Source organism: Strongylocentrotus purpuratus, unplaced genomic scaffold (genome assembly GCF_000002235.5).
Source record: "Strongylocentrotus purpuratus isolate Spur 01 unplaced genomic scaffold, Spur_5.0 spur5_scaffold_9, whole genome shotgun sequence".
Lineage (NCBI taxonomy): Eukaryota > Metazoa > Echinodermata > Echinoidea > Camarodonta > Strongylocentrotidae > Strongylocentrotus > Strongylocentrotus purpuratus.
The window spans coordinates 32,340,347-32,366,593 of NW_022145615.1; the positions used below are offsets into that span (position 1 = coordinate 32,340,347).

The following is a 26,247-nucleotide window of genomic DNA, read 5'->3' on the forward strand; positions in this document are numbered from 1 at the left end:
AAACATTGTAGATGCTCTGAACCAAATTGCTTATTTTAATGCTTTAAAATACCGACTTGTTTAATTCATCAGTATCGATGTTCCTTTTTACAAGGTAGAGTCATCAATTTCATACCGATTTCTGCACTTTGTGTGGCGTTATTCTCAATGTGAGTAAAGAACAAGATGATGCGCCTTATCTCGCGTCACTTGAAACTGAAATAACGCGCAGATCCGAAGTGACAGTTACAAATGGATGCGAGAAATACCGCGTGAAAATTGTCGTTTTGATTTGTTTCAGCAATTTGGTGGGGCGATTGGTGGACACTTCAGCCGTAATTGATCGTCTATTTACATAAATTGATGGGGAGTTTCATACACACATACGAATGCTTCATTGCAATACTGCAAGATGTGAAGATTGAAGGGAGAACGCTTAAGAAATATTCAGAGAATGGTGTTTTTTTTATCTGTGGTTTTCATTCGCCATGTCAGATAATCAATACGTGTTGAGTACATCACCTTTTCGTATGATTTTGCAGATAGACGTTTCTCGTTTTGGTTCTGTATTTAATGCAAAAAGTACTAAAACACTCAATGAGTATGCACTTAGTTCATCTGTCCTCCCAATCATAGTGCATGTTTTGTTAGCCACGCCTGTATGCACAAAGATCGATTGACGCATCCCGCACCAGCATTGGAGTAAAATGTACAATTATTCATTAAATCTGTATTATGGTTGTGAATTCAGTCTTTTCAGAGGGCCTTTTTCAGATATGTTATGGTCTGCGTAAAAATGCGATCCATTAAAAAACGTTAGAAACTTTATTTCAAGGGGCTAAGTCTATGCACAGTATGCCAACTTCTAACTTCCATAATGCGCAGTTTTATGAGCTACAAGCGGGAATTATTGGGGGGGGGGCATTCTGTAGCACAAGGACATTGACTCTTCAGACATTATGACAAATTCACAATTGATGAAGAGTCTGTGAAAAGAATAGGAAGTGCATGGCATGTCTAGGTATGGAGTCGTAATATTAGATACCATTCGCTCCACTGATACGAGGAAAGAAATATAGGATAAATGCGTTCATTCATTTTGGACAAAAATCACCGATTCCGTAATCATCCTCGAGTTTCCGCCGAAGGAAAGTGATATTGGCGAAGATGCAAAAAGAAATAAAGAGAAATCAATGAAGGCTGTGACAGTGAAGACGGGCTTATACCCGGAAGGCAGACATCTACGACGTGTACGATATAATTTTGGAACGATATTAACGCAGTGGGAATGATTTCACTTATGGGCTCGCGTATTTTGACTGAAAGAGAGGCAGTCTGCTCGTTTAAGCTCGACTTTTTTTCCCTTCTCTTGCAAATTCAGTCTAGTTTTTTTGTAAGCCGTTTGAATGGTAACAATGCAAGGCAGCCGTTCAACTCGCGTTCGATGAAATCAATCTGTCCATGTTGTATGCAGCAAGATACAGTCGCTCGCACGTTCGTGAACACAGCGGCTCGACGAGGTAACACTACGCCGAAAATGCCGGCCGCAAGGTCTGAGTATAAGAGCCCCCAGGTGGCAGCGGGACTATGAAATGTCGCTTGAATGAAACCGCCGATTATTATGTGTCGATTTGTTGTGTTGTCTGGGTGTCGAGTCATACTTTCCAAACGACCCACTCTCATGTCAATCAAAAGGTAAAATGGTTTTTAAAACAGAGAGAGAATGAGAGTACGGGGGGGGGGGGAATGAGAGAGAGAGAGAGAGAGAATGGAAGGGTTGCTTTACGCACCACGGTAAGCTATGTGCATTTACTTATACATCTCGACAATAATATTAGGAATACTCCTCGTTTTTGTGTGTGTGTGTTATACATAGTAGTTTTCTAGGAAAATGTGGAAGGAGCGTCATAAATAATAAACATTAACAAATGTTCATAAAATGACAATCTGACCTGCAGTTGGGCTGCAAAATCAAAATATTATCCACATTTTCAAATACACGAACACATGTTCCAATTCACTGATGCTCTAAAGTCTAATATGAAACCATGTTTCCCTTCTTAGGGCGAACATCCCTGTTGTCATAAATTCGACTAATTTGAACGTTATTCCTCTGGCTACAGACCATTACGATATTGCCTATCTCTCTGTATACTTTCTCAATCTTTCTTTACTTCGTTCATTTATTTATTCATACATTCATCGATTCCAAGTGCCATGTGCTTTAGTCACAGACCTACATATACGAGAGCTGAAGTAGATGGTCAAAGCAAAAGCAAGGTAGGAAATAGATGCGGAAAGCAAACGACATTACTACCCATACCAAACCTAAACACACTCTTTCTCTTCCTCTCCTCACTCCCATTCTATCATCAGCCTCGCGCTCATTGACGATCTGGGATGACGACCTGGGATGTAAGCTACTCCACATTCGGTCGACCACAGCCCCGCCCCAAGCCAAATCATCAAGGAGCCCGTTCATGATGTCGCCCGCATGCACGGCGAGGAAGAAGGCGAGCGCATGCATGGACCCTGTGGTAAGGGTATGACTAAACTCTGATAAGGGCATACGAAGACAGGAAGAAGGAAAGGAAGGAGGGGAAGTTTAAAGAGACAGTTGAGTTCTGGAAAAGAAAGAAGAAAAAAATTGTAAGCTTTCTCATTTTGTTGTCATGTTAGTTGGAAGAAAATTATAGTAGAAATATCCTCTGAAAAGGTTGGCTCTTGGAATGCGCTCATTATTTCAAAATAATGATGAGAAATAGCTGAAAAGTTGTATGCAAACATTCAAGTCAAATGAATATGTAGTCCCATTAACCTATTTCTGTGTGCGGTACATGTGATTTGTTTAGCAAGAGTGAGTCATCTTTCTTAGTTTGAACATTCCAGAACCTTACAGTATACATTAAGTCTTAGGTAATAATTATAATCAACCTTCCAAATTGCGTCTAGTTTCGTTTAATGACCAGTGATCAACTTTAGCTTTAACTTTAAGGGGAGCCCTAATTTGGTTGTTGTCACTGATTCAGGAGGACTTTGAAAACGTCACTACTCGACGAATCTCTCGATTCATTCGAGTGAAGCATGCATACCCACAGGGCGACAAACTCGATTTTGTAATAACATCTCTCTACTATTTCTATCCACTGAACACGGCGTGGAGGAGTAGCTAGGGAGGTACTCAATGACGATTTTAAAGGCCGTCATCGACCGATTGGCTCGGCGAAATTCGACATCGACCTGGAAGTAGAATACTACGCATTAAAAAACTCCTCTTTGAATTATTTTATGTGGTTAATTATCTGTCTTTACGCAACCGTTTTACAAACGTAACGCATTATTATCCTTTTTAGTATACATGACTTATAGGTTTGAATCAGATCTTTGTGTGCTGTATAATTTTGTTTCTGGCACTGTACATATTCAGATGATAGAGATAGTCCCATCACGACTTCGCCTGGCTTTGAAAATTAATGAACAAGGTCGCGTATCTTTTGTTATTAAAATCGTCGACGTTATTTTTCGAAGGGCCGTGCGCGCCCACGCACACGCTCACGCACACACACACACACGCGCGCGCGCACACGCACACTCACACACACAAACATGCACACATTTACAGAGATGTGGAAGCAGAAAAAGAGATAGGAGGGGAGAGGGGTGAATAATCCTAATATTGAATGTTGAAAGGTTCTGCAATTCATATACCTGAATGCATCATTATCTTCATTTCGTGTTAGAAATAGAAACATGGAAACATGAAATCAGATTGCGCATTCCTCCCTCAGATTCCCCCATCCAATTATTCCAGTGAACCTGTTTGTCGCTCCATAAATAACAGAATGATGTACTTGTCAAACATTGATCTAATAATGTTATAAATAGCACAAGCAGACTCATCTCTATCTGGCAATTTTTTCCTACTTTTTAGAGTGAATGGTTGAAATCTAAAATCGTTCTCTCGTTCTACAGTTTCGCGCTAAAGAAAATACGGTAACGAAGACATCCCGCTATGAATCTGAATACGAATGCACATCAGAGGAGATAGCTGGATGACGCATCCCTGGGAGTAGTACCAGGATTCTGTTTGTATTAGCTATTATTAGGTTTCATCCTATAGAGTCCAAATTGACCAGAAAATTAAGGATTCCTGCATGCAAGCGGGGTATCTTATAGTGTTTACTGGTGTCAACTTTCAAATGCGGATACTTGATATGTTTCAAAATCACACTTGGCCAATTACTATCATTGATTCTATTTCGGCTCGGGAGCCTCCCTTTCAGATGAAGTCATGTGATAATCATCAAAACAAGATCTTAAATGAATTTGTGAGGACTTGCCGGTAAAAACGTATTTATCTGACTTATCTTTAGAATTGAAGATCAAGGTTGTTTATTCATAGAATAGTTGCTAGAGTAAGCTTGGATCAATGTTCCATTAAGGGTTTCAAATCAGTCTACCGGGGATTCATTGCACGCACAATTAAGTATTCCATTTGGGGATCAAAATTACCCTAAAATGTTATAATGTATAGTGTCGCATTGATTATTTTTGATCAAAGGTAAGAATATTTCTGCAGTGACTAATGATTACTTATAACTTTCTGACTAAAAACAGAATATTGTGTTCCCATTTGCATCATTACGAATAAAACATTGCACTAAGCTACAGGATGCAATGTTAAACCCCTAAAGTGATTAAAGGTACAAATGTGAACATAAAACACTATTTTTGTAACCTCTAAGAGTATAGGTCGCAGCTATGCTCCATACATGTCCAATACCTGGTCGAATTTTCAGTATACTAAGGATTTTCTTTAAAGGAGCGATCCCTGTCTTTTCGTTCTGGACGATTCATTCAACTTTTAGATCGGTCTGGGTCAGTCCAATCATAAGCCTAAACTCACCATTGATATAATTCCGATGGTTGACATTGGGTACCTGGTCCCGGTCCCCTGGTCTCTCCATCACTTCGTGGTCCGCCTTGCAGAATAGACCGTCTTCCCTGAGCGCAAACTCGTCCCCGGGAATGAGTTGCCTGCTGCAAGCCACGCAACGAAAACAGTCTATGTGGTAGATCTTATTCCGCGCTCGCATCACGAAGTCATTCTTAGTGAATCCTTGGGAACACTTCGCACACTTCGTTCCAAATAACCTAAGACAAAGACAAAACAGAGAATTAAAAACATGAAATTCATCAATTATTATAAGACATGACGAAAGAGAAATATGAAATTAACGTAATGATTAGAAAAAAGTTAGTTGGGGTCAGCACGTCAATGCCAAATGAACTACATAAAATTAGGCTCTTATTGTACGATAAAAATAAAGTCAAAAGCTGACTACTTGTAATAATGTTTTCACGAAGAAGAACCCCAATTGATATTTGTTTAATTACTTACAAATAAGGTTCTATATTCTTTGCAGAATGAGTCATGAGTTTACAAATATCGATTAATTGGAAACGGTGTTTTTTTGTAATGGTTCATCATAATTGTTGGGACAAGATACAAAACCCCTCCACTTTGTAAATGATGTACGGATATCTAGAAGTGCTACAAATTAATAATGCAAACCCTATGACATTATTGACTCGTCCATAACTATGAGTCTCTATAGTGGCTGTTTACAAAATGGGATGGTACATGACACCATTCATATTAATAACGCAGCAATATACCATTAGGACGACAGTGTAAGTCGAAAATAACATGCGATCAATAATTATTAGTAGCGTTATTATAATTGATAAGGAACCAGTCGTACATAATACGTGGCTATGATGTCTGTCCTTGACAACATTTCATCAGAACTAATTTTCTCACTTTCAAACAACCAATGTCGCTACATTCAAGTACCCATGAATGAAAGCGGCAGACAATAGGACTTAATTAAAAGCTGGGCGTGCAAGGTATAATTACAACCATAGAGCCTTTTGAATGAGATGTTTTTTTTTAAGTATGTGAGTATACAAATTTAATCAACTGTATATGGAACGAGGTCGGCATATAGAAAGTTTGCTTTCCAGCAGGTGACTGTGTTCAATGGTACTTCAGCAGAATTAGGGTAGCCAACTTGGTCATGTTGGGGTAGGTAAATTAATTTACTGTGAAAAAGAACAGGTACAATATGTTATTATGCTTATAACTCTCCATGCCGACAACATCATTAAATATCCCTCAAAAGGAGAGGGAGCGATTGCCCCCCCCCCCCCCGACTCATTTGCTAACTATTGTAGAATGGAGAGGGATATGAGAAGCGAGTATAGATCACTTGTATAGAAAGACCACCTTCTATAAAGACAACATTTATCGGTGCCTTTAAACAGACTTTGACATTGGTGCATGTGTTACAGGAACCTGTACTTAAACACTACCTGCTTATAAAGATCACTTTTCTTGCATTCCTTGAGTGGTTTTTATAGACAGGTTTCATTGTACTTCTATAGTTCAGAAAACTCATCCGAAAGTAAAAGAGCCCTTTATTCATGTGAGCTGTATTATGAATCTTACAGAAAGATCAGTAACTTTATTATCAACCTTTTTTCGGCTAGGAAACTTTGAATACCTAGAAATCAGCTTGTTAGCCGATCTTGAATAGGCCTACTTTATGGAATACATAAACAAACATGCAATAAACAAAATAATACCTAAGACAAGGTATCGAATTTATTTCACTTGTATTTTTATACCATGACAGTGGCAGCAGGAACTGATGGTAACTAGATTTTTCGGAATAAATGTGTTTTCTCATGAAAGGTCTGGAATCTGAAGACTAGATGAAATGCATGCAGGCATACAGGTGAGTTAATTAGCAAGGTCTTGGCATTGTCAGATAGGTGCGAGATTGGGTTGCCACGCCGATCGCCTGCAATCGGACGCAATTAGATGTCCGCGAATTGAAATCAAGCGGCGAATATCCACTTATCACCTTGGTAATGAGAAGGTAAGCCTTGATCTCGACCAAGCAAAGGCCTCCCTCGAGATGGAGGATGAAAGAGAACAAGAGGATGAAGGGGAGATGGAAGAGAGGGAGTAGGAAGAAGACACGGATCAGGCATTGATCGGCTTTGTGTGGAATTCACGAGCTTATTACATCCCGGTGCATCACCCAAGGCTTGTACAGACGATTTTGCGCGCGAGGTTTAATTTTCTGTCGTCTGCTTGATACCAGAGGTTTGCGCAGGCGACGATTTCTTCGTGTGTATTTAGCTAAAGGAAAAGGATGGAGAAAGATGTGGTCTGCTTGAGGAAGACTTTGCCTCGCTCCCTCGGTGTTCCACATGGGCTAATCAATCCATCTCGGCTGGATTACTCCTCCATGGAAACGATCCAGAGGAAAGATGACGGAAAGGAAAGGGAGACAGAGGGGAAAGAAAATCAAATGAATTGCTTTCACGCCTTCCCCCTGCTGCTCCTGCCAGTTAGAAGTCGGTGAAAAACCCGGTCAACATTTGCCTTCATTTCGTTCTATGAAAATCACGTAGGTCTTTTCACTGGAGCTCAAAATCTCCGTGACTTATCGCGGGCTAGGAGAATAAATGCGACCAGCCCGTGCTCACGTCACGAACTCATCCCATTGAGATATCCCCGTACATACAGTAGAGGAAACCCCGTGTATCAATGGATTGAGCGGGGTTCAGCGCCCTCGCTCCCGGGACTCCGGCCCGCTCGCCTTTCTCGACAATTCGGCTAAACAAATACTCGAGCTATTTATGCACAAAACGCTTGCCATTATTGTAGCTCATTTTTAGGTCAGAACTACGTCCCACAAGTCCGTCTTTCTTTTGAATAGTTTGTGGGTTTTATCGACGTTGCTCTGATTAGATTGTTACAATCTTTGGGCCGCCATTTACGAGCTTTTTCTCTCATGTCCCAGTGAAATACGGAGACAGGGAGAAGGGAAGAAAGAATGACACCTTGGAAACCTTTGAGGGGAAAGGTCAGAGAGTAAAAGTTGAAGAAGTGCAACACATTGAAGCTAAGCAGCTAAGGGAGTATGGAAAACGCGCCATTTCTTAACCCTTACGCGACGAAAGAACTAGAATAATGTATTGCTCTCTCTAGAACAGGATTGCAAGTTGCATTTTTAGTTACATGTTTCAAACCGACCATGTACATGTCCATGAGTGTATATCCTTACTTTCTTAATTTCTATTTCACCTAGAGTTGGTCTATTATATCAATTCAATTCACTAAACATTTTTTCCTTCACATAAACAAAATTAACATAATTGTCATAAAATATATATTTACAATTTTATGTACGAAGGAGGCGAAATTCCCTAAAAGCACAGAGCTTGTGGTGGGGTCGCCAATCATAATCTATATCAAATACCTATAAAATAAAGAGATAGAGGAGAAGGGGAACAAAGAAGACAAAAGTCAAACAAAACTGAAGGTAAATGTATATAAAATATATACATTAAAAAGAAAACAAATATATATATAGCCTATAAAATGTTCTACGAATTTTATTTTTCAAAAATTATTTCTTCGTAAATTATAGTTAGATGGAATGGCATATTTTATTATAATAATACAAATTGTTCCAGAGTTTGGGACCAGTAAAACTTTTTAATAATAAGTTGAAACGAGACTGTTCTCTGTATGAGAATATTAATGTTTCTTTCAGACTTTGTGGGATAGTTACGTATATTAAGATTAAAATCAAATATATTACAAAATTGTTAGGGGATATAATTAAATATACATTTATACATGCAGATTTACTGTTCGTATTCGACAATATACCATCAAATTTTAAGAGTCTCAATTCTTGATACAAAGGTCTATATTTTCTTGCAAAGGACCACTTGGGATAACGTACTAAAATAGATTTCAATTCTTAAGGTCATATTAAAATTAATTACAGTCAATTATGAATTAGATACAGTTGACCATACAGCCGGGCCTGTGGTACGACTAGCTATTATATCTGCATTACTGATAATATCATCCATGCTAATATTAAGCTATAAGAGAATGACCACCAATGCGTGGTTTACAGTTACTAGCTATTGATGTTTTCCCACTAAAGTAAGCTAAATTTGAATGGTGTGTACATAATTATCAAATTTCTCGCCAAACCTTCAAATGTGATCCTCTTTTTAATCAAGTTCCGTTCAGAAAACACAAGAATAGCTTTTCAATACCAATTAAATCGACTAATTAATTAGGCGCAATACGTGGAAGCCTTGCCATGTTTAATTAAGTTCAATGAAAGCAGGTTATAACCTTGGCATTCCTCCTAATCCTCTGGATTAAAGAATATAATTTCACAGCGACAGATCCCGAACAAGACCATCACACTATGACCAGAGGTCTGGTAACAATAGCAGAAAATTACAGTGTTTCATTGTGTGATTAACTTATTTGCCAATATAAATCTGTCTATATAGCCACCAGCAAAAAATTACGATTGTTTAACCTTCATGTGTTTAAGGATTAACAAACTGCTGTCAATCGGATATATTAATTCATTTTTATTTCATTAATTTGGTATTACGTCCTTTCAAGGAAGAGGGCGATGTGGGACGCGAATAGAGATTGATTCTAAAATCTACCATGGGCATTATCAAATATTTGGAACGGAAATGGTTCCAAAGTATTTTAAAATATAACCGGTGTACATCTACTGGAGTCCAAACTTAAGTTAAATTGAATTCTTAACGTCCTCGCTGATTTGTGTGGAATTAAATTAAACAAAATCACTACTTTCTCCCAAGCAAAGGCCAAGCATTTTATTAGTTTATGTAATGTATTCGGTATATACTGCCTATGTCTCACATTTTATTTCGTGTCAGGTAAATTATTGATTGATTTAACACCGTCCATTTCCGTTACATAATAGATCTCATCAAGCTATGCCCAATTACATTGATTATCACTTCAATAAATAAGAAGAGGGTTCATTCACAAAGAAAATTGTGTAATAATGAATAAAAAGAATAGTTTTATAGGCCTAATTCATGTATTGCTAAAGTCATGTTATGTAGAGTGACTATATTGTCAAATGAATATCTCTAAATAATTATCTGGAAAATAACAAGACAATCTTTCTCACACACCACTTGTATGCCCTTATCTAACCAAAGGCAGATTTGGGGGATACTTCAGACGACCATACGATTTTGGTTGACTCATTTCTGTGCTATGTGCCATACAATAGGACTCGTCTAGAACTCGGATACCTTGTAATGAATGAAGGAGAGAATAAAGCAGAGGGTTCTGTCAACAACACTTGACTGGTTATGGAGGGAAAACGGCAAGTGCCCTATAATAAGCATTTGATCTCTACGATACCAATTGTGGTCTAAGCGATACAGATTGTATCAAGTGCTTTCCTCTAGTCGTCTGCAAACTTGCATGCAACCAAATATGTACGATGACTTTTTAATACAAAAATGCTCGACGAGACGAAAATCTAAAAAGGTGTTTTTCATTTTCTTTTTTTTTTATTTGGAGACCAAGAACGAACCTTGTCGCAGGCCTATAGTTACACTAAATGTATTTCACTAAAGAAAATTAAACATAAGTTTTGATAATTTACGAAATCTCTCTCCAATGTTTGAACGATAGTTAAAAATGGCTTTTGAAGCATACAATGTTTAATGTTGTCAACAGTAAATCTTTGATGGAAAATTCTTTTGTGGTGTTATAGTTTTAATGTAGTCTGTGCATGAACTTAAATAGAGAACAAAACGGGTGCCAATATACGAGAAATTTCTTGACTTTTCTCTCTCTTGGAAACATATGACAAGCATTATAAGAATTATTTTTATGATAGTAATAGTATCGAAATTCAATATTGAGATATTACTATACAATAATGAGCATAATTATAATTATGAAGCATAAAACCATTTATTTCTGGAGAAAAAAAACTTTCGAGTAACTTTTCATTTGAATGTCAACACAGAATTTATCATCATCCTGATTATTATTATTATCATTATCATTCACATTATTTTTATATTATTATTATCATTATTATTATTATTATTATTATAATCATTATTCCTTTTAAAGGTGACATTACGATAATAACCATAACTTTTGTACTGTAATAAAAAGTTAAGAATACTAAGAATAAAGGAGTGATTGAATTTATCTTTACATACCAGGGCCAAATTAAATTAGAATTCTTTATCGACCCCTTCCTCCACACCATCACTTTCTCTGGGAGCGTGTTTGGGGTGTATGTTTATCCCCCCTCCTGCTCTTTATTTTGCCAACTGTCGCTATCCATATCCCGCGTATGCTGCTAACCTCGCCTCTTCTTAGCCTGCGGTACACACAATACCAATGGCCAAACCACGAGGAAGAAAAAAGCGCTATACATCTGTTCGATTTTCAGCCAAGTCAAAAGGTATACCTCGTCTTTTTCTACGCGGCCCGCCGGTCGTCTGTCGTTCTACGGGTGGTAGGGTACATATACAATCATACACACACACACACGCACACACATGACGATGTACTTTATTACGCGGCGGAAAACAGAAGAAAACTAATGAGCCCCGCATAAGGAGGGCGCAGAAAGTCTAATTTGGCGGCTGTGCCTGTGTGATGATAAACCAATGACCCAATCTGTCATTCTAACACAACGGGAGAAATAGACACGGGTGGTAGAACTAGGGTCCACTTATGCCCCCTTCTTACCTCATCTCAACCCTCCTCTCGCAATCAATATTCCGGGTGTCACATTCAGGAAGGGATCGAATTACCGAAGTTTTAAGATGCTCATGTTATGATTAAAAAGGGCTATATCTTATGAAGAAAGAAAGTAATTGACGAGACGTAATTTTTTCTTAAACCTGTTTGTAACCAATACAATAAGGAGGCGTGGCATCGCTTATATCTATCATAAAACATAATTTGATAGTTTAGTGATGGTTTATAGTATAGTTTTAACGCTGATTTGTTCATCTTATTCCTGTTCCACTATTTTCTGAGAACATTATTGAAACACTTAAATATTTTGTATGTCAATATGTATTTAAGTATATTGCATAATAAGTATAGATTTTACATGAAATCAATATGTCTATTTATGCAACGATATATTCATAATGAATATAGGAATACACAGCCGTGTATTTAATGTCCCTGATGTATATCTTTAATATTTCAGTACAAGAAATAATGAATTAGATTTCTTTTCTAGTATTGTCATTAACCCAATACACACAACAATTTTTATTTGAATCATATCACGTGGACACAAATTCCTTTACTCCTCAAAATGCGTAGGAAAAAAACATTACAACTTGAATTTAAAGTTCAGAAAAAAATTACATTTAGTAACTCATCGATTGATATTCAATTAGTATATTATAGCCTGATATAGGCCTCCTTATGAAATGTATGAACGTTTCAATAAATGAGTGTTAAGTGGAATAAGATGCGGACAAGGTCTTTTCCCTCTCGAGATACTTTGAGACAAAATAAGTTTTATAAACTCATTTCAAATCCTGACTGCCTGTTTGATCTTATAATTTCCAAGAGAGAGCTTATTCATGTTGTTAAAAATATAGTAATAATCATTATTAGTTTTATATGTAAATGGAAAAGGAATAGGTCTATCGTTAGAAACTTGATAATGATTAAAAAAAGGTCGAGAGAAAGAAGTTCTATGACACTTTCAAAATGTCCAAAGTAATTTTTTGTGTAGGCTACTTTTTTTTTAACTACACAAACATACCTTCTTGAAATATGACGCACATAGTTATTGAGAAAGAGATGTACGGATGTCATTTTTAAGGACTGAAACTCATCTACAAAGATAGAGATTAAATTGTAAATTTCTAACAAGTTTAGAGAGTGGTTAAGATGAGGAGGAACAAAAAAGTAGCAACTGAAAGATAGTTACAAATTTATGATAATAGTAAAGTCATGTTTATAAGATGCAACAAGAAGCAATGAGAGATGTCAACCAGTTTCAAATACATATCAGATGTCAGTGAAACTACAAAAAGTAGCAAATGTACAGATTATATCAGTTATCACGAATTTCGATGGAAGAAAGCTGATTAAACTCACCTGAGATAGTCCCTTTTGCAGTAGGGTTTGCCGTCCCGTACGAAGCACGTACACGTCTCGTCAAGGTACGTACAGCAGTCGGCGCACTTGAGGCATGCAGCATGCCACTCCAGGTCGGGTGCTACCCGCAAGATGTACTGGTCCTGTATGCTCCCACCGCAGCCTACGCACAGCGAGGCTCGCCGCTTGCAGCTCACTACAAGAAAGGGTGTGATTGAGGGAGAAAAAACAGGAGATTTAGGCCTCAAGATTAGTCAATAGAAAAACACCATTGTAACGAAGATGACGTAGAATATGTGTGAATATCATTTTCTGTATCGACTATAGCAGAGTAGGGTCATTTACAAAATGTTAGCACTTTTTAAAACTTTTTGAACTAGTCTACCCGAAAAGTTTGAAGTTGGATTTGGGCACCGTTAGATCCATAGATGTGATAAACGTCTTCCTGACTTGAACGGCCGGCCATTGACAAGGAAAATAACATACTGTACTATAGCCTGAATTTTGGGTGAAATTTTAGCATACATTTTATTTGAAAAGTCCCAATATTGTACCCCAAATTTTTGTAATTGGTCTGGGGGTAAACTCGTGAAAACGTATACAACTACATTTCACACATAAGATTTGAGTATATAACAATATGTTAAATATTTATAAACAAAACTTTAACCTTTAAATTTTCTATTCCATTACTTTAGGCCCACCGTTATTTCCATATTTCCGTTTCTGATGTCCGAAACTGACATCCAAAAATAAGAAACATATAATACTTAATATAAACTCAGATGCAAACTTAATATAAGTTTTGTTGATGACATTTTTTTTGTGGAAAATAATTAAATACATTTAAATTATATTTCCAAAATTATATGATCTCATTAGCATCATCAACATTATTATTATTAAGATTTTCGTAAATGATAAATAAGCAGTTTGAGGAGGGAAATTTTGAATGACTTGAGTACTCTTTATATCTGATCAATGTTAACAAGATATAGCTATACAATTATAGAAATACGGCGTGCTTCTCTCAAAGGGATGTACAAATGCAACATTTCCATTCTTTCCTGGTTCTTTACAGGGGACATTTCAAAAACGAATGAGGATTAATGAAACGAATTCTGTTTTGTTCGATTAATGAATTAAACAAATCATCGATTTCTTTAACCCTTGCGCAAACTTTATCTGAAAGAGTAATAAGTACATACACAACTAATACAAATGACTAAATATTGGTTTCGTATTATTAGAATCAATTGATTTTCACCACATCAATTATCTAATTGGTCTGGCGTAAAGTAGAAGAGGAGTAACAAACTCGGAAAAAATTGAGAAATATATGACTCAGTACATGTAGAGCTGTCGTTAAAAATGCATTTAATGAGAGTATTATCACGCTCCAGTCCACCATTGTCATAAAGTAAGTTCATTATCATGATTATGATAATGAGATGATGCAGTACCAGTGTATTAAGCCCCATGCTCTCGCCTTATCTACTTTAATAATCGCTTCTCTCTTGTACAAACAGAACTGATGTGCATGATATGAGAAATCAAATAATGCCCGTGCCATGACGACATCGCCAATTTTCCTATGGATCCCCCTGAATTGGAATTATGAAATTTGTTATAAAATGGCATCGCATTTATGATCATACTGCTTGAAGAGTACTGACAAAAAATATAATCTTTTAAATTATTCACGTTTATTGAATGAGAGATTGACAAACTTTTACTATGGTTTTATCCACTAAGTTAAAACCTAAAACCTATACACATAACAGAAGATTTCATCTATATTCAACTTACATCAGGCTTTTTTGATTCTCAATAAACTCTTTTTCTTATGTGTTCACGTAAATACATGATCACGATTGCGCTGCAAATTTGTTATCATTTTCTGTCTAAACATTTAATTGCTTATACCTTTTCATTGTAACTAATCTCGATATTACCAACCACGCTAGAACGGATTAATAAGTACAAAAACTGCAATAACATACTACCATTGAACATAGAAGATATCGTGTATTCCCACAGTTTTGCTAATTAGTATGCAGAATGATAAATATTGGAGTTGAACGTTATTTTCGGGAAAGAAGAAGTGACTTTTTTCCAGATTTATCTTTCTTCATATATGATTTTAAAGCTGCAAAAAAAATTTAAAAAGAAGAAGATTCCTTTAGCCATAATAGAAGTTAGAAGTTTGGAACAAAAATCCACGTAAAAAATTGGTATGCCATATCTGCGTACACGAGTGAGAGTGAGGAGAGGGGAGGAAGGAGTAAACTTCAAAACTTACGTTTCGTGATTTCCTCCATGGCATCAAATGGTAAAAATCTCCTTAGATCCAAAGAGGAGATTGTATTCCCTGAATCCAGTTTAGATGGGTGAGCGACTGGAGGGGAGAGCGAATGGATGAGCATTGGAACTTCTTCTTCTTCCCCTTCTCCGTTAGGGGCTCAAGTCTGTCTGGTCCACGGTACCGCAGCCGTCCAGCGACCGAGCAAGGGGTACAAACACACAGAGGAATAAAGTGAAAGTCTCTATATGTTTTGAGCCGAGAGGTGGTGGGTTAAATCCGTTTGAAGTGAAGACTCTCCAGAAACAAGGAGCCAATTACTGGTTGAGGGGAGATGCTATCACTAGAGTGGTTATATGGCGATCTGAGATGCGACTGATGAGGAAAGTGGTAGTGATGGTGGTGGTGGAGGAGATGGAGATTACAGCGGGAGATACAGCAAATCGTCCGGGTGCTCAGGTGGTTTCGTACGAGATGCTCGACAATCTATCCCCGCATCTGGCGGCCTACTTAACCCTTGAGCATCACCCTCATAAGTGACAGCACCTTCGCTCAAGCGGGTCCGTTTTCAATACTTTCCACCGCAAAACACATATACAACAGGCTCATTGGGTCAGACAATATTATATATACACACACACATACACCTCAATGCGACGAGTGTATAGAAAACACCGTTTAGCACGCACAGTGAGTTGAGGGTTATGTGTAGGAGGGGGTCGGTCCTTCCACCACTCTTCTCGAAAACGAAGTCATACGCCGCGCGCGTAGGTTCCATACACCAACGTACAAAATCACTTAGCTGACAGACGTTTCTGGTGAAAACCCTTTTGCGCGATTCGGGCGCTCATTGGCTAAATTCTTCGGCACGTGACCAGCCTACGGTCGTCGATTATTGGTGGTCGACGCTCCCGATATCATCGTCTTTCCAGCAATCGCCTGCCGTATGCTCAGATGAGATGGTCGTCCTCATTTGCATTTCCGATTTGTTCGGCAGAAACAACAATCAAAAACCTGTCCTAGTATAGAGAAAACAAAATTATTATTTATTTTTTACCGAAGAGAAATTACCATACCAAACTGTAGATTTAGAAACCACAATATTATGTGTTTTGATCGCTAAGCATTTTACATCATCTAGAGTGACTTACAATAAGGTTTTAACATTATACCTTGTTTTACAATAATCATGTAACTACGTGATTCAACAGAGGACAATATTTTGAAGAAGAAAAAATACAGAAAAATGCAATGTCGCTCTGATGAAAATTGTACGACCTCTTCAGTTAATTGAATTACCTTAATGCCTATATCCTTTTCAGGAGGTGACTACGATATCTTATGCAAAATTCAATGTACCGATTGAATTAACTGTTATGTCCTTCTACTAAGTCAATGATTGTGTACGTTTCCTTTTTCGGACTTGTTATTTTCAATCATTTTGCAAATCTCTTTTGAATGCTCCTAAATAGCTATCAACATTTAGGTGACGAATGTTGCACAGGATACAACAATTTTGTTTGTGAATGAACGTGCAAAATCTTCTCTTTTTTCACTCTCTTTCTCTTTCTCTCTCTCTCTCTCTCTCTCTCTTCAAAGCTTGGGTCGGAATCAAACCACCTCACACATAATTGTGTAGTGATTGGGACTCGAATATAAACCCCTTAATTGCCCATCAAATGGTTAATCTCGATCTAACGAGAAATGTAAACAAGCTTTTTCAGTTTTTAATCAAATTCTCACCCATTGTCGATCTGTTCACCACGATCTCCTCTCATTATTACGCAACGCAACACACGTGGAAGGGATGTATTCATATTGCATCGTTTTGAGGAAGAGAATTACTCTGTTTTCTTTCATAAAAGTTGTTAAATTTACGAGGCTCGTTATCGTAAGGACAAGGGGACTAGTATTCAATATAAATTTACGATCTTGCGATTTTTATTGTGTCTTCATGTATTTGTGTTGACGAGTTGGGTGGTTTCTTGTAACTGTTTCCATGCTCACCCCCTCCCCCTCTGCCCCCCTCTCCCTCACTCTCTCTCTCTCTCTCTCTCTCTCTCTTTCTACATCGTTTTTGGTTCATTTATCACTTTGGTTGCCACCCTGAACATAAGGTGGGTCATTAGAACATGAATGATTTCAGCCATGCATGCTCAAGGTCTCTGGATCTGTGTAACATTCTTTACAGCGACATGGGTGGGTGTATTATGTTTATCCGATTTTTTCCCCAAAGCAACGTACTGTAGGAGTGTGACGAATCTTTGTAGCCAGAGATCTACTGAACTCTCATCCCCTCCCTTTCTCTCTCTCTCTCTCTCTCTCTCTCTCTCTCTCTCTCTATTTCTCTTGCTCATCGTCCTCCTATTTATCCATTTCTTGTCAGTTCCTCCTCCCCTCTCTTTCTCCCTTTCTCTAGCTATCTCTCTCATTTTCTCTCACTCTCTATCCATCCCTTCCTCTGTAAATTCTTCTCTCTTCCTCTTTTTCTACACCATCTCCCATCGCGCTCGGCGATAGTGGCGCAATGAACAGCGCCCGCTTGTAACGCACTTTCACTTGAGCTATGTCGAACATTATCAATTATGGATAATATACGGAAGGGTTACGGAACCCATAGTCAGGTTAAAGACAAATAACACGAGTTTTTATACGGATAAATGTTCTTATTGGAGACCCTAAACATAAACACTTGCATGTTGTTTTTTCATATTTTTTTTCTTCATTTTATACTTCCCAACATCATGTAAGTTAAAAGCACTAAGGCAAAAAGAAATTGTCAATTACTTATTTCCTTTATTCTATTTTGAAAAGTTTGGCGGTTCTGACGTCTATTTTCACAAAGTATTTTGGTGTTACATTATTAATTTTTAAGGACTATATTCATTGAAAGAAAACTCAAAGACTCTTCTTTTCAAAGTTTTACACTGTACCTTTAAGAGCTGTGAGATGTATCAAACAACAACAAAGAAGGAGGAGAATAAAAAGAGGGCAACCCTTTTACGAAAATAACAGTTACAATCCTGTTCCGTTAAGCACCCGAAAGTCTATTACCTCGCATTGTTCCCTTATTTTTCGCACGGTCGAACACTTTGAAAAGACTTATCTGAACTTGGTCTATACCAAAGCCGTTGAATAATCAACCTTACCCACAAATTTGAAGGCAACACAAGTAGATATAGAGCTTAAAGAACGACCATTTTATGGTCATTACAAAGGATAAAGGTGTGGGGAGAACGAGAAGGCGGGGCAAGGGGGCTTTCTTGAAAGAGATGTAAGAATACTCATTACCTGCTTCAAAAGAAGATAAATCCTTGTGACCGACTAAGACCTTATGGGAAGTCAGCAAGTCGATAATAACCTTAAAAGAGGGGGGAGGGGGTTGCTTTGAAATGTGGAAATAATTCTGGCTGCATGTTTGTTGGCTATTTTGATGGATTAAGGTCATAGCATAGAGATGGAATGCAGTGCTGTCGCTCAAGGAGGTGATTGTTGGTGTACAATCCTTCTTTCAAAATCTATTTCGGCAAATCTTCAAATTAATTAAAAAAACGAGGACCTGCTTTTATATAGTTTTATGTTTCTTCTTATGGGGGAGCTTCTAAGATAAGATTTGTAAACTTGTCGGTAGACTCCAAAAACGTTGGCTTATATATATATATATATATATATTATTTGCGGCTAGGAATAGGAGGGGGAAAAGTAATGCATGGTTGATATATTGTTCGGGTATAATTTGCATTTTGTTGATTCACTTTAGATTGCTGAGGAAGTAAAATAGAGCAGCAAGTATAGAATAAGATTGAAAGTTCATCTTTTCCTTCGTTTACAACCTAATCAATACTGGACAAATATGTCTCTTTGTTACTCTCTCTATTTTGCTCTCCCGTTTTACTTCTTACTCGTCTTTTCTAAACCAAATTACATGATATTATTAATGGGAATATTTGTGTTGTATTTATATATATATATTGAATTATATAAATTGCTAATATTGTGAACTGTCGATAGAAAGTGAACTAAATAATTGATGACAATTCATTGTCTTTGTTAATTATATTGTATTTAAACTAGTATTATTTGAAACAATTGTGAAAGAAATATGGTATTTTTTTGTTTGTAAATTGTCATGCTATTCAGCCCAGGCTGCGAAATGATAATATTAATAAACTGAACTTATATGCTTCATTATTATTATATTTTTTTAAAGCATAAACATTGCCCGACAATTTAGAGAAAATTTAGCCGTGTTTCTTTCTAAAATCTACAGAGCACTCTCAAATCTTCCTTATCTATTACATTGTATCCAATTATAGTTTATTTATTCTATGTACTTGTCAATTTTCTCACCATTTTCGTTTTCAAAATTTCTTCTATACTTTATTTTTCTTGAATTCTAATAAACCTTTCTTACCAATTCAAAAGTCTAGTTTATTTATTCTTCTTTCGTCCCTGTTTATTTACCCTTCTCTACTTTCTAAGTTTTCCTACTTTGTATTCCTCCTTTACTCTCATCCCGTTCTTTTCTTTATTTACGACACTGTCCCTTTTCCAATATTACAAGTTGTCTAGTATTTTTTCTGTTTCATTCTTTGAAATTTCCGAGAATTTATTTGGACAACGTTACAGTTGGACAAACTCTGCTTTTCTTGACATGTCCTCGTTTTGATGGCAATGGTTCACAGTCGAGCTGATTATAATGCTGGATCTGACTTTTGAATGAAATTGTTTTCCTGAGATTAGATTTGAATTTTACCCTTTTTTAGGAAGAAGTATGGGTCATGACCGTCCATCAAAATGATGTTACAGTAATATTTCCTAACAGAAAAAATATATGGGAGAATGTTGATTAGTCATGACAAGAATTAAAGAACTTCATATCTCTTAACGCCCGGTGCTGTGTGAGTATATACATTTCTATCGTTGTTAATGTTGTAAAACTGTGCCATTTTGACAAATCCGTAAGAGCTTCAAAGCAATCGTTGCTATTTGCAAATCCTATCAAAATCTACGAAGCTTCAACAAGTTGCGGGGCAATGACCTAGACCTCCTATGCTTTGACAGTTAAGTCTGTAATTAATGCTGTAATTATGTTTATGTTTGAGAAACTACTAATGAATCTCTTTCAGAACACTGCGATTAAATCAGTACTTATTGTATTCACTTCCTGGCTATTATTAGAATTCAGTAGTATGTCTACACCTCGTACACCCACAATGTTTGATATAGTTCTTACAGTATCAGACGACACAATAATAAGAACTTCGTGTGAGGGGCTTTGGTTCCAATACCTATCATGCCTATAATGATGCAATACTTACATCGTATACAGATTCAGAATATTATGATCAATTTACACAGGTTTTTCAATATTTAATAATTTGTATGCCGATCCCAAATTTGTACTTCTCATTTTGATATTTGAATTGATGAAGTTGCCAAAATTTGGAGATATAATTATATATGCATATGGATTGGTATAAATCCATTTAGTGCCACCTTATAATAATAATAATAATAGCTCGTTCTTATATAGCGCTTTTCAGGACCGGAGGCCCTCACAAAGCGCTTTACAGATAAGTATATTATTACCCCGGTCATTGGATTCAGGCTTACCTGCACACAATGTATGCACATTCTCCACTCCCTAGGGAGCATTCCAGTCAGGCGCCATTTTTACATGCGCACACTTATGAATTAAACTATACATGTGAAAGTGTTTTTACTTATTTGATGCAGAAATACTTATTTCATCCCCGCTACCCAACCCTACATAGTTATATAAAATGCTACTCCATCAATGTTTCATTGAGGGAAGTATATAGGCCTACCTCTCACTTTGAGTGTTTTTTAAAAACTAAAAACGATATTTCTGGAGATTATACTGTATAAGTCAAAATAAACAGTTTTTTGTCGATTTCTCCATGAAAAATCGAAAAGTCATTACCTTTAAAAGCATCAATTCTGAAGGTTCGAATATTTTGACAGGAGAGTCCCGCTATTGTATCTAATAATTACAATAATCTCTTTTTTTCCCAGGCTGGTATTTGCCTTGATATATTGTGATTAATGCCATACCTAAACAGAAAATAAAACGAGTCAGATGTAATTACCTCAGTGTTCTTCCCCTTCAATATAGGAGCCTCCTACGTAGGCCCCCCCCCTCTCTCTCTCTCTCTCTCTCTCTCTCTCTCTCTCTCTCTCTCTCTCTCACACACACTATTCCTTTTTTTTCTCTCTCTCTCTCTTCCTTTCTCTCTCTCTCTCTCTCTCTCTCTCTCTTCACCCCCTCTCCCTGTCTCATTCTCTCTTCTCTTTTAATACTTCTCCCTCCCTTTCTTTCTCCGATCTCTTTGCTCTTCCTTTCTCACTAACTCATTTGTCCTTTGATTCTATATCCGTTCTCTCCCTTCCTGGTCATATTATTTGCTTTGTATTTTGTATGTATTCTATTTCTATTGTATGTTTTGCTTTTACATGTAAATATAGGGTTAATAAATTCAATTCAATTCTTCTCCCCGTTCTGTATATTTATCTCACTTTCCCCCTTCCTTCCAACCCCCTCCCCTCTCCCCCTCTCTCACTGTCCCATTCATCTCGCTCATCCACCTCCTCACCATCTACACACATACAAGCAGCCACCAAAACAGTTACAAATATAAGAGGGACATGGCAGAAAAGCGAGGTGTGAATTTGTCTTTGGCACTTTCCTTCTTGTACACGACGTAAACTTTCTTTTGGTCTTTGTCTTACGGACCAAACGAGGACCTGGATCTCTTTATTGAAAGGTCCATTCATGATCCTAATCAAACACAGACTGGCTGGCGTTCTTGACCAAACATCGCAATTTGGTGTGACTTTTGGGGCAGAAGAGAAGGAGAAGGTGATAAAATCATGATAGTTGGACCTAGACCCTCGTGAGAATAAAACGTAATGGAATGAAGGAAAGAAGGAAAATAAAAGGAGTTCCCCCATGGTCCCCTTTTTCTTATGTTAATTGAGAGCTGATTTGATGAGATAACCACCTGTCAGTGACCACGCAGGGAGGTCTAATCCCTCGTGGCCAAACTAGTGCATATAGGATTTAACGAATGTTAAATTTTAGCCTCCCGTTTTCCTAATTTTCTTTTAGTTTCCATCCTTCTTTTCAATCAGCGAATGGCGCCGGTAACAATGTAACAGGTAGCAAATCAAACATTATTTGCCACCATTGTGCCGGTAAAGTGTTGTGTATGGTTTTGATTTAACTAATGTTATTTTTTTTAAAGTGATTCGTTTGATATTGCGGGTAACAACATATCCCCAAATCTCCTATTCTTTTTTTTTTTCCTCTCTTTTTTTTCGAGGGGGGGGGGGGGGTTGTGGCTGCTTTTGTTGTGTTTGTTGACCTCTTTTCCTATCTCTCTATCTCTACCCCCGTTTAGTTAAAATCAATTATATTTATTTCCGTACATACTAGTTTATCTTTTGCTTTGATGTAAGTATTTCCAAATTTGTGCCATCCGTTGTTGTTGAAATGATATTGATAATAATAAACGCTCCTAGTTTAACATTTCATCTATAAAAAGTCATGTTTGTTTTTTAATATTTCTGTCAGTGTCTCGATGTCATTCGGTTTATTGTTTTTCTATCTGGCATTCTCTCCCAATATCTGATCTCGTTCTGCTCCTCTCCTGTTTCTCTCTATCTTACTTTGCATCTCTCTCTCTCTCTCTCTCTCTCTCTCTCTCTCTCTCTCTCTCTCTCTCTCTCTCTCCCCTTCATTAATATTTTTGTTTTCACTATCCAATGAATCACAATCTTTATTATTCTTTCCTGAACTGTAAAACCCATTGGCCACTACATCTGTCCCTGTAATTTCAGGCGAGCAGTGGAAAAAGGAGGACAGAATGAGTAGAGAAGAGGGGACAAAAAATCATTAAAAATCCCCTCACTATCTGCCCAACCAAAGTTACGCCATATGGCATGGAGGTTCGGCGGGGATATGAGCGAATATTGGGGCGTAGGTCTGTGCGTCGTACTAGCCACAGGAGAACGACCGCAGCGCGTGTCTGGTCGCGGAGCGGGGCCGTTTGGAATGCGGCGCACGGGGCGACATGCCTTCCCTCGTAAAACATGCGCATTGTGTGGGGTTTGAGGGCCCAAGGCCGCCTCGGTCCCGTGTTACCCTTACTATTACCATAGTTAGAGGGTGAAAGAACCTCAATTGAAATCTGACGTGGGATAAAGAGAACAAAACATTCAACAAATAAAGCAGAGAGATCACAGCAATACAGAACCACCAATACTTTGGCTTCACGTAGAAATACTTACAGTGTCTAACAGATATCACTCAATAAAGGTATTTCCATAGATTCATAAAGCCCGTAATGAATACTTGAACGTGTCCAATGCTCCTTATTTCTTCAATTTATTTCAAGATTGGAAGATCACCTAGTCGCACAATGTATAAATTATCCTTCCATATATCTTTCTTTGTCAAATGTTTTGTCAAACCTGTCAAAATATTTTGTATAGGCCTAGGCCTATTTCTAGCAAAACTCTGACTTATGAGAAATGGAAATTCCCTATTAAAATCTTGTTATTCCATAAACATGTTTTGCATGGGATTTACTTTATACCTTTAGGATGGTAATCATCTGGAGATTATTGTATTTCCAGAGAAGATAATTGTTAACATGTTAGCGATGATGCTTGTAAAAAGGGGATTGCCAAAAGAGAAAAAGATGAAGTCAGCGTATACGCTCTAACCTTTAAGGAATTTAACAGATAAACACTCAAGAATGAAGCCACAATGTGATCAAACTATGAACAAAAATATGTCTTTGTCACGAGCAAGTATAGCCATAAAAATAAGAATTAAGAAATATAAAACAGAATAATGAAATTTTGCCAAAAATGAGTTTTAAAAACTGTTCATCTTTATTACTGTGTAAAGCAATAATCAAGAGAGTTCATTACCATCAGAAATATATCAAATCGACAAAACAATTTAATGAAATGTATTGGGATTATACCATTTAAAATTAATTAATTATTTTCATACCTAAACCGAACCATAATACTTCAGAAACACCTTGCGCAAGCGATCGATGTTAATATCTCCTTCCTTTAGCGCGTCTGGAATGAGTTTCCATGTTGCATTAGTATACCTACACGGGGAAAAAGATGCACGTTATAGCACTGGCTGTTGCAGAATTAATCCATTTTAATTACGCGCAAGATCCAACGTCGTGTTTAACGGGGGAGAAGTGTCGGGTTTCTGGGGGCTTGAGGCGCCCCTGATTGTCGAACGCGTGATATGATTAAAGTTATACCCGAGATGCTCTAATTTAGTCTATTTTTTGGTCTACTACATCTTTGTGTCAACTTCTGGGGCGTTTTTTTTAATCACGTTTCTCCCTTGACTCTGAATTCGATTGCTGCTCATACCCTCCTCCCCTCCTCCTCCTCCTTCTTCTTCCCGTCTTCTTTAACTGCTCCCATAAAAGTGATGAGGAAAGCACAGGGGGAGAGAGAATGTTATTGCCCCTTCCCCTTTTCATCCATGCACCCCTTCTCTGTTGCTCTCTCTTCCCTCTTCTCTCCCCCTCTCTCTCTCCCTATCTGTCTCTCTCTCGGTCTATTTATCTATCTATCTAACCATATATCTATCTATTTATCTATCCCTCGCTCTCTTCTTCTTTGTTATATTCTTTATATATGCCTATTTTTTATTCTCCTATTGTGCTTTCTTATTTTCTTACTCTCTATGAATAAATAAACAAAAATAAATGAACTTATTAATAGGGGCATGAATGCAACAGATTGACAAATATTCCTCTTCTTCTCTCTTCAATTATGTCTCTTTCCATTTTGACCTTACCTTTGCTACCCTTATGTTCTTCAACATTCAGCTTTCAAACACACACCTCCTATACAGTTGTTCATTCTTTTTGTCTCCTTGATCTACCCGATTCCCCCCCCCCCTCTCTCTCTCTCTCTCTCTCTCTCTCTTTTTCTCTCTCTCTCTCTCCCTCCCCCTCACTTTCCTTTCTCTAACATACACATACATACACTGAACCTCACCCTTTATTTCTCTCTCTCTCTCTCTATTCTGTCTTTCTCTCTTTCTCTACCTCTCTCTCTCTCTCTCTCTCTCTCTCTCCCTCTCACACACCCATCTTCCTCCATTTCTTGCCTCACTCTTTATAGTTTCTTTCACTCTTCCGTCAAAAAATAACTCTGTTAGATCACTTACAGCAATATTCCTGTTTAAAAAAAATTGACACCATTTAGTATGTGCCGAACACGAAAGAAGGGAAAAAAAATCTCTAAGGGGGGGGGGGGGGGTACGATTTTCATTTTTCTCTTGGCCTCTTCAAAAAGCATCTTATCACAACAAATAATTATTGCACAATTTCATAAAGATTCTGAATATCGTTATTTTGAGTAAATGTTTCATGCTTCCTTTTGTTCAACAAAATGACAGAGATAAGGAAATGATAATATATGAATATATGAATAGCTGTTACTGCATTCTGATAATCACATTTAAAAAGATAATTGGAAGCGACATTTTTACAGAGGAAGAAGAGTTATTTATGGAGATATAAAATTACATAAACACCCAGAAAATGCAATGCTCTTTAAAAAAAAAATTAACCACTAATTATACACAATTTGCCTTTATAAATCTTCAAATTATGAAAACTGGCATAAAATCTTATATACGTATTGCATGTAATGTGAAAGAAATTGTAAAAATGGCGTAACGAGTTGTAAAGATAACTCGGAACTATATCGGAAGCACTCTAAGCCAGCTGAGATGTCTGAATCGCATCAAATTAGTCCAATTAGCCGCTATTTTAAGCCGAAAGCGGAGAAGTATCCCCGTAGCAATCTACTGTACCCCTTGGTGTGCTGATGATCGTTGCTCCCAGCACGA

The 26,247-nt window shown here is 37.3% G+C and overlaps 1 protein-coding gene across 1 annotated transcript in view; it reads right to left on the reverse strand.

The window, feature by feature from the left end:
* Positions 1 to 16,082, reverse strand: part of LOC576365 (insulin gene enhancer protein ISL-1) — a 58,818-nt gene extending 42,736 nt beyond the window's left edge. Inside the window, exons 1-3 of the mRNA XM_776681.5 lie at positions 15,321 to 16,082; positions 13,019 to 13,214; positions 4,886 to 5,133 (exon numbers count right to left, since the gene is read on the reverse strand). Of these exons, the coding sequence (XP_781774.3) occupies positions 4,886 to 5,133; positions 13,019 to 13,214; positions 15,321 to 15,444 (568 nt within the window). The 5' untranslated portion in view covers positions 15,445 to 16,082. The remainder of the gene's footprint in view (positions 1 to 4,885; positions 5,134 to 13,018; positions 13,215 to 15,320) is intronic.
* Positions 16,083 to 26,247: the final 10,165 nt, after the last annotated feature.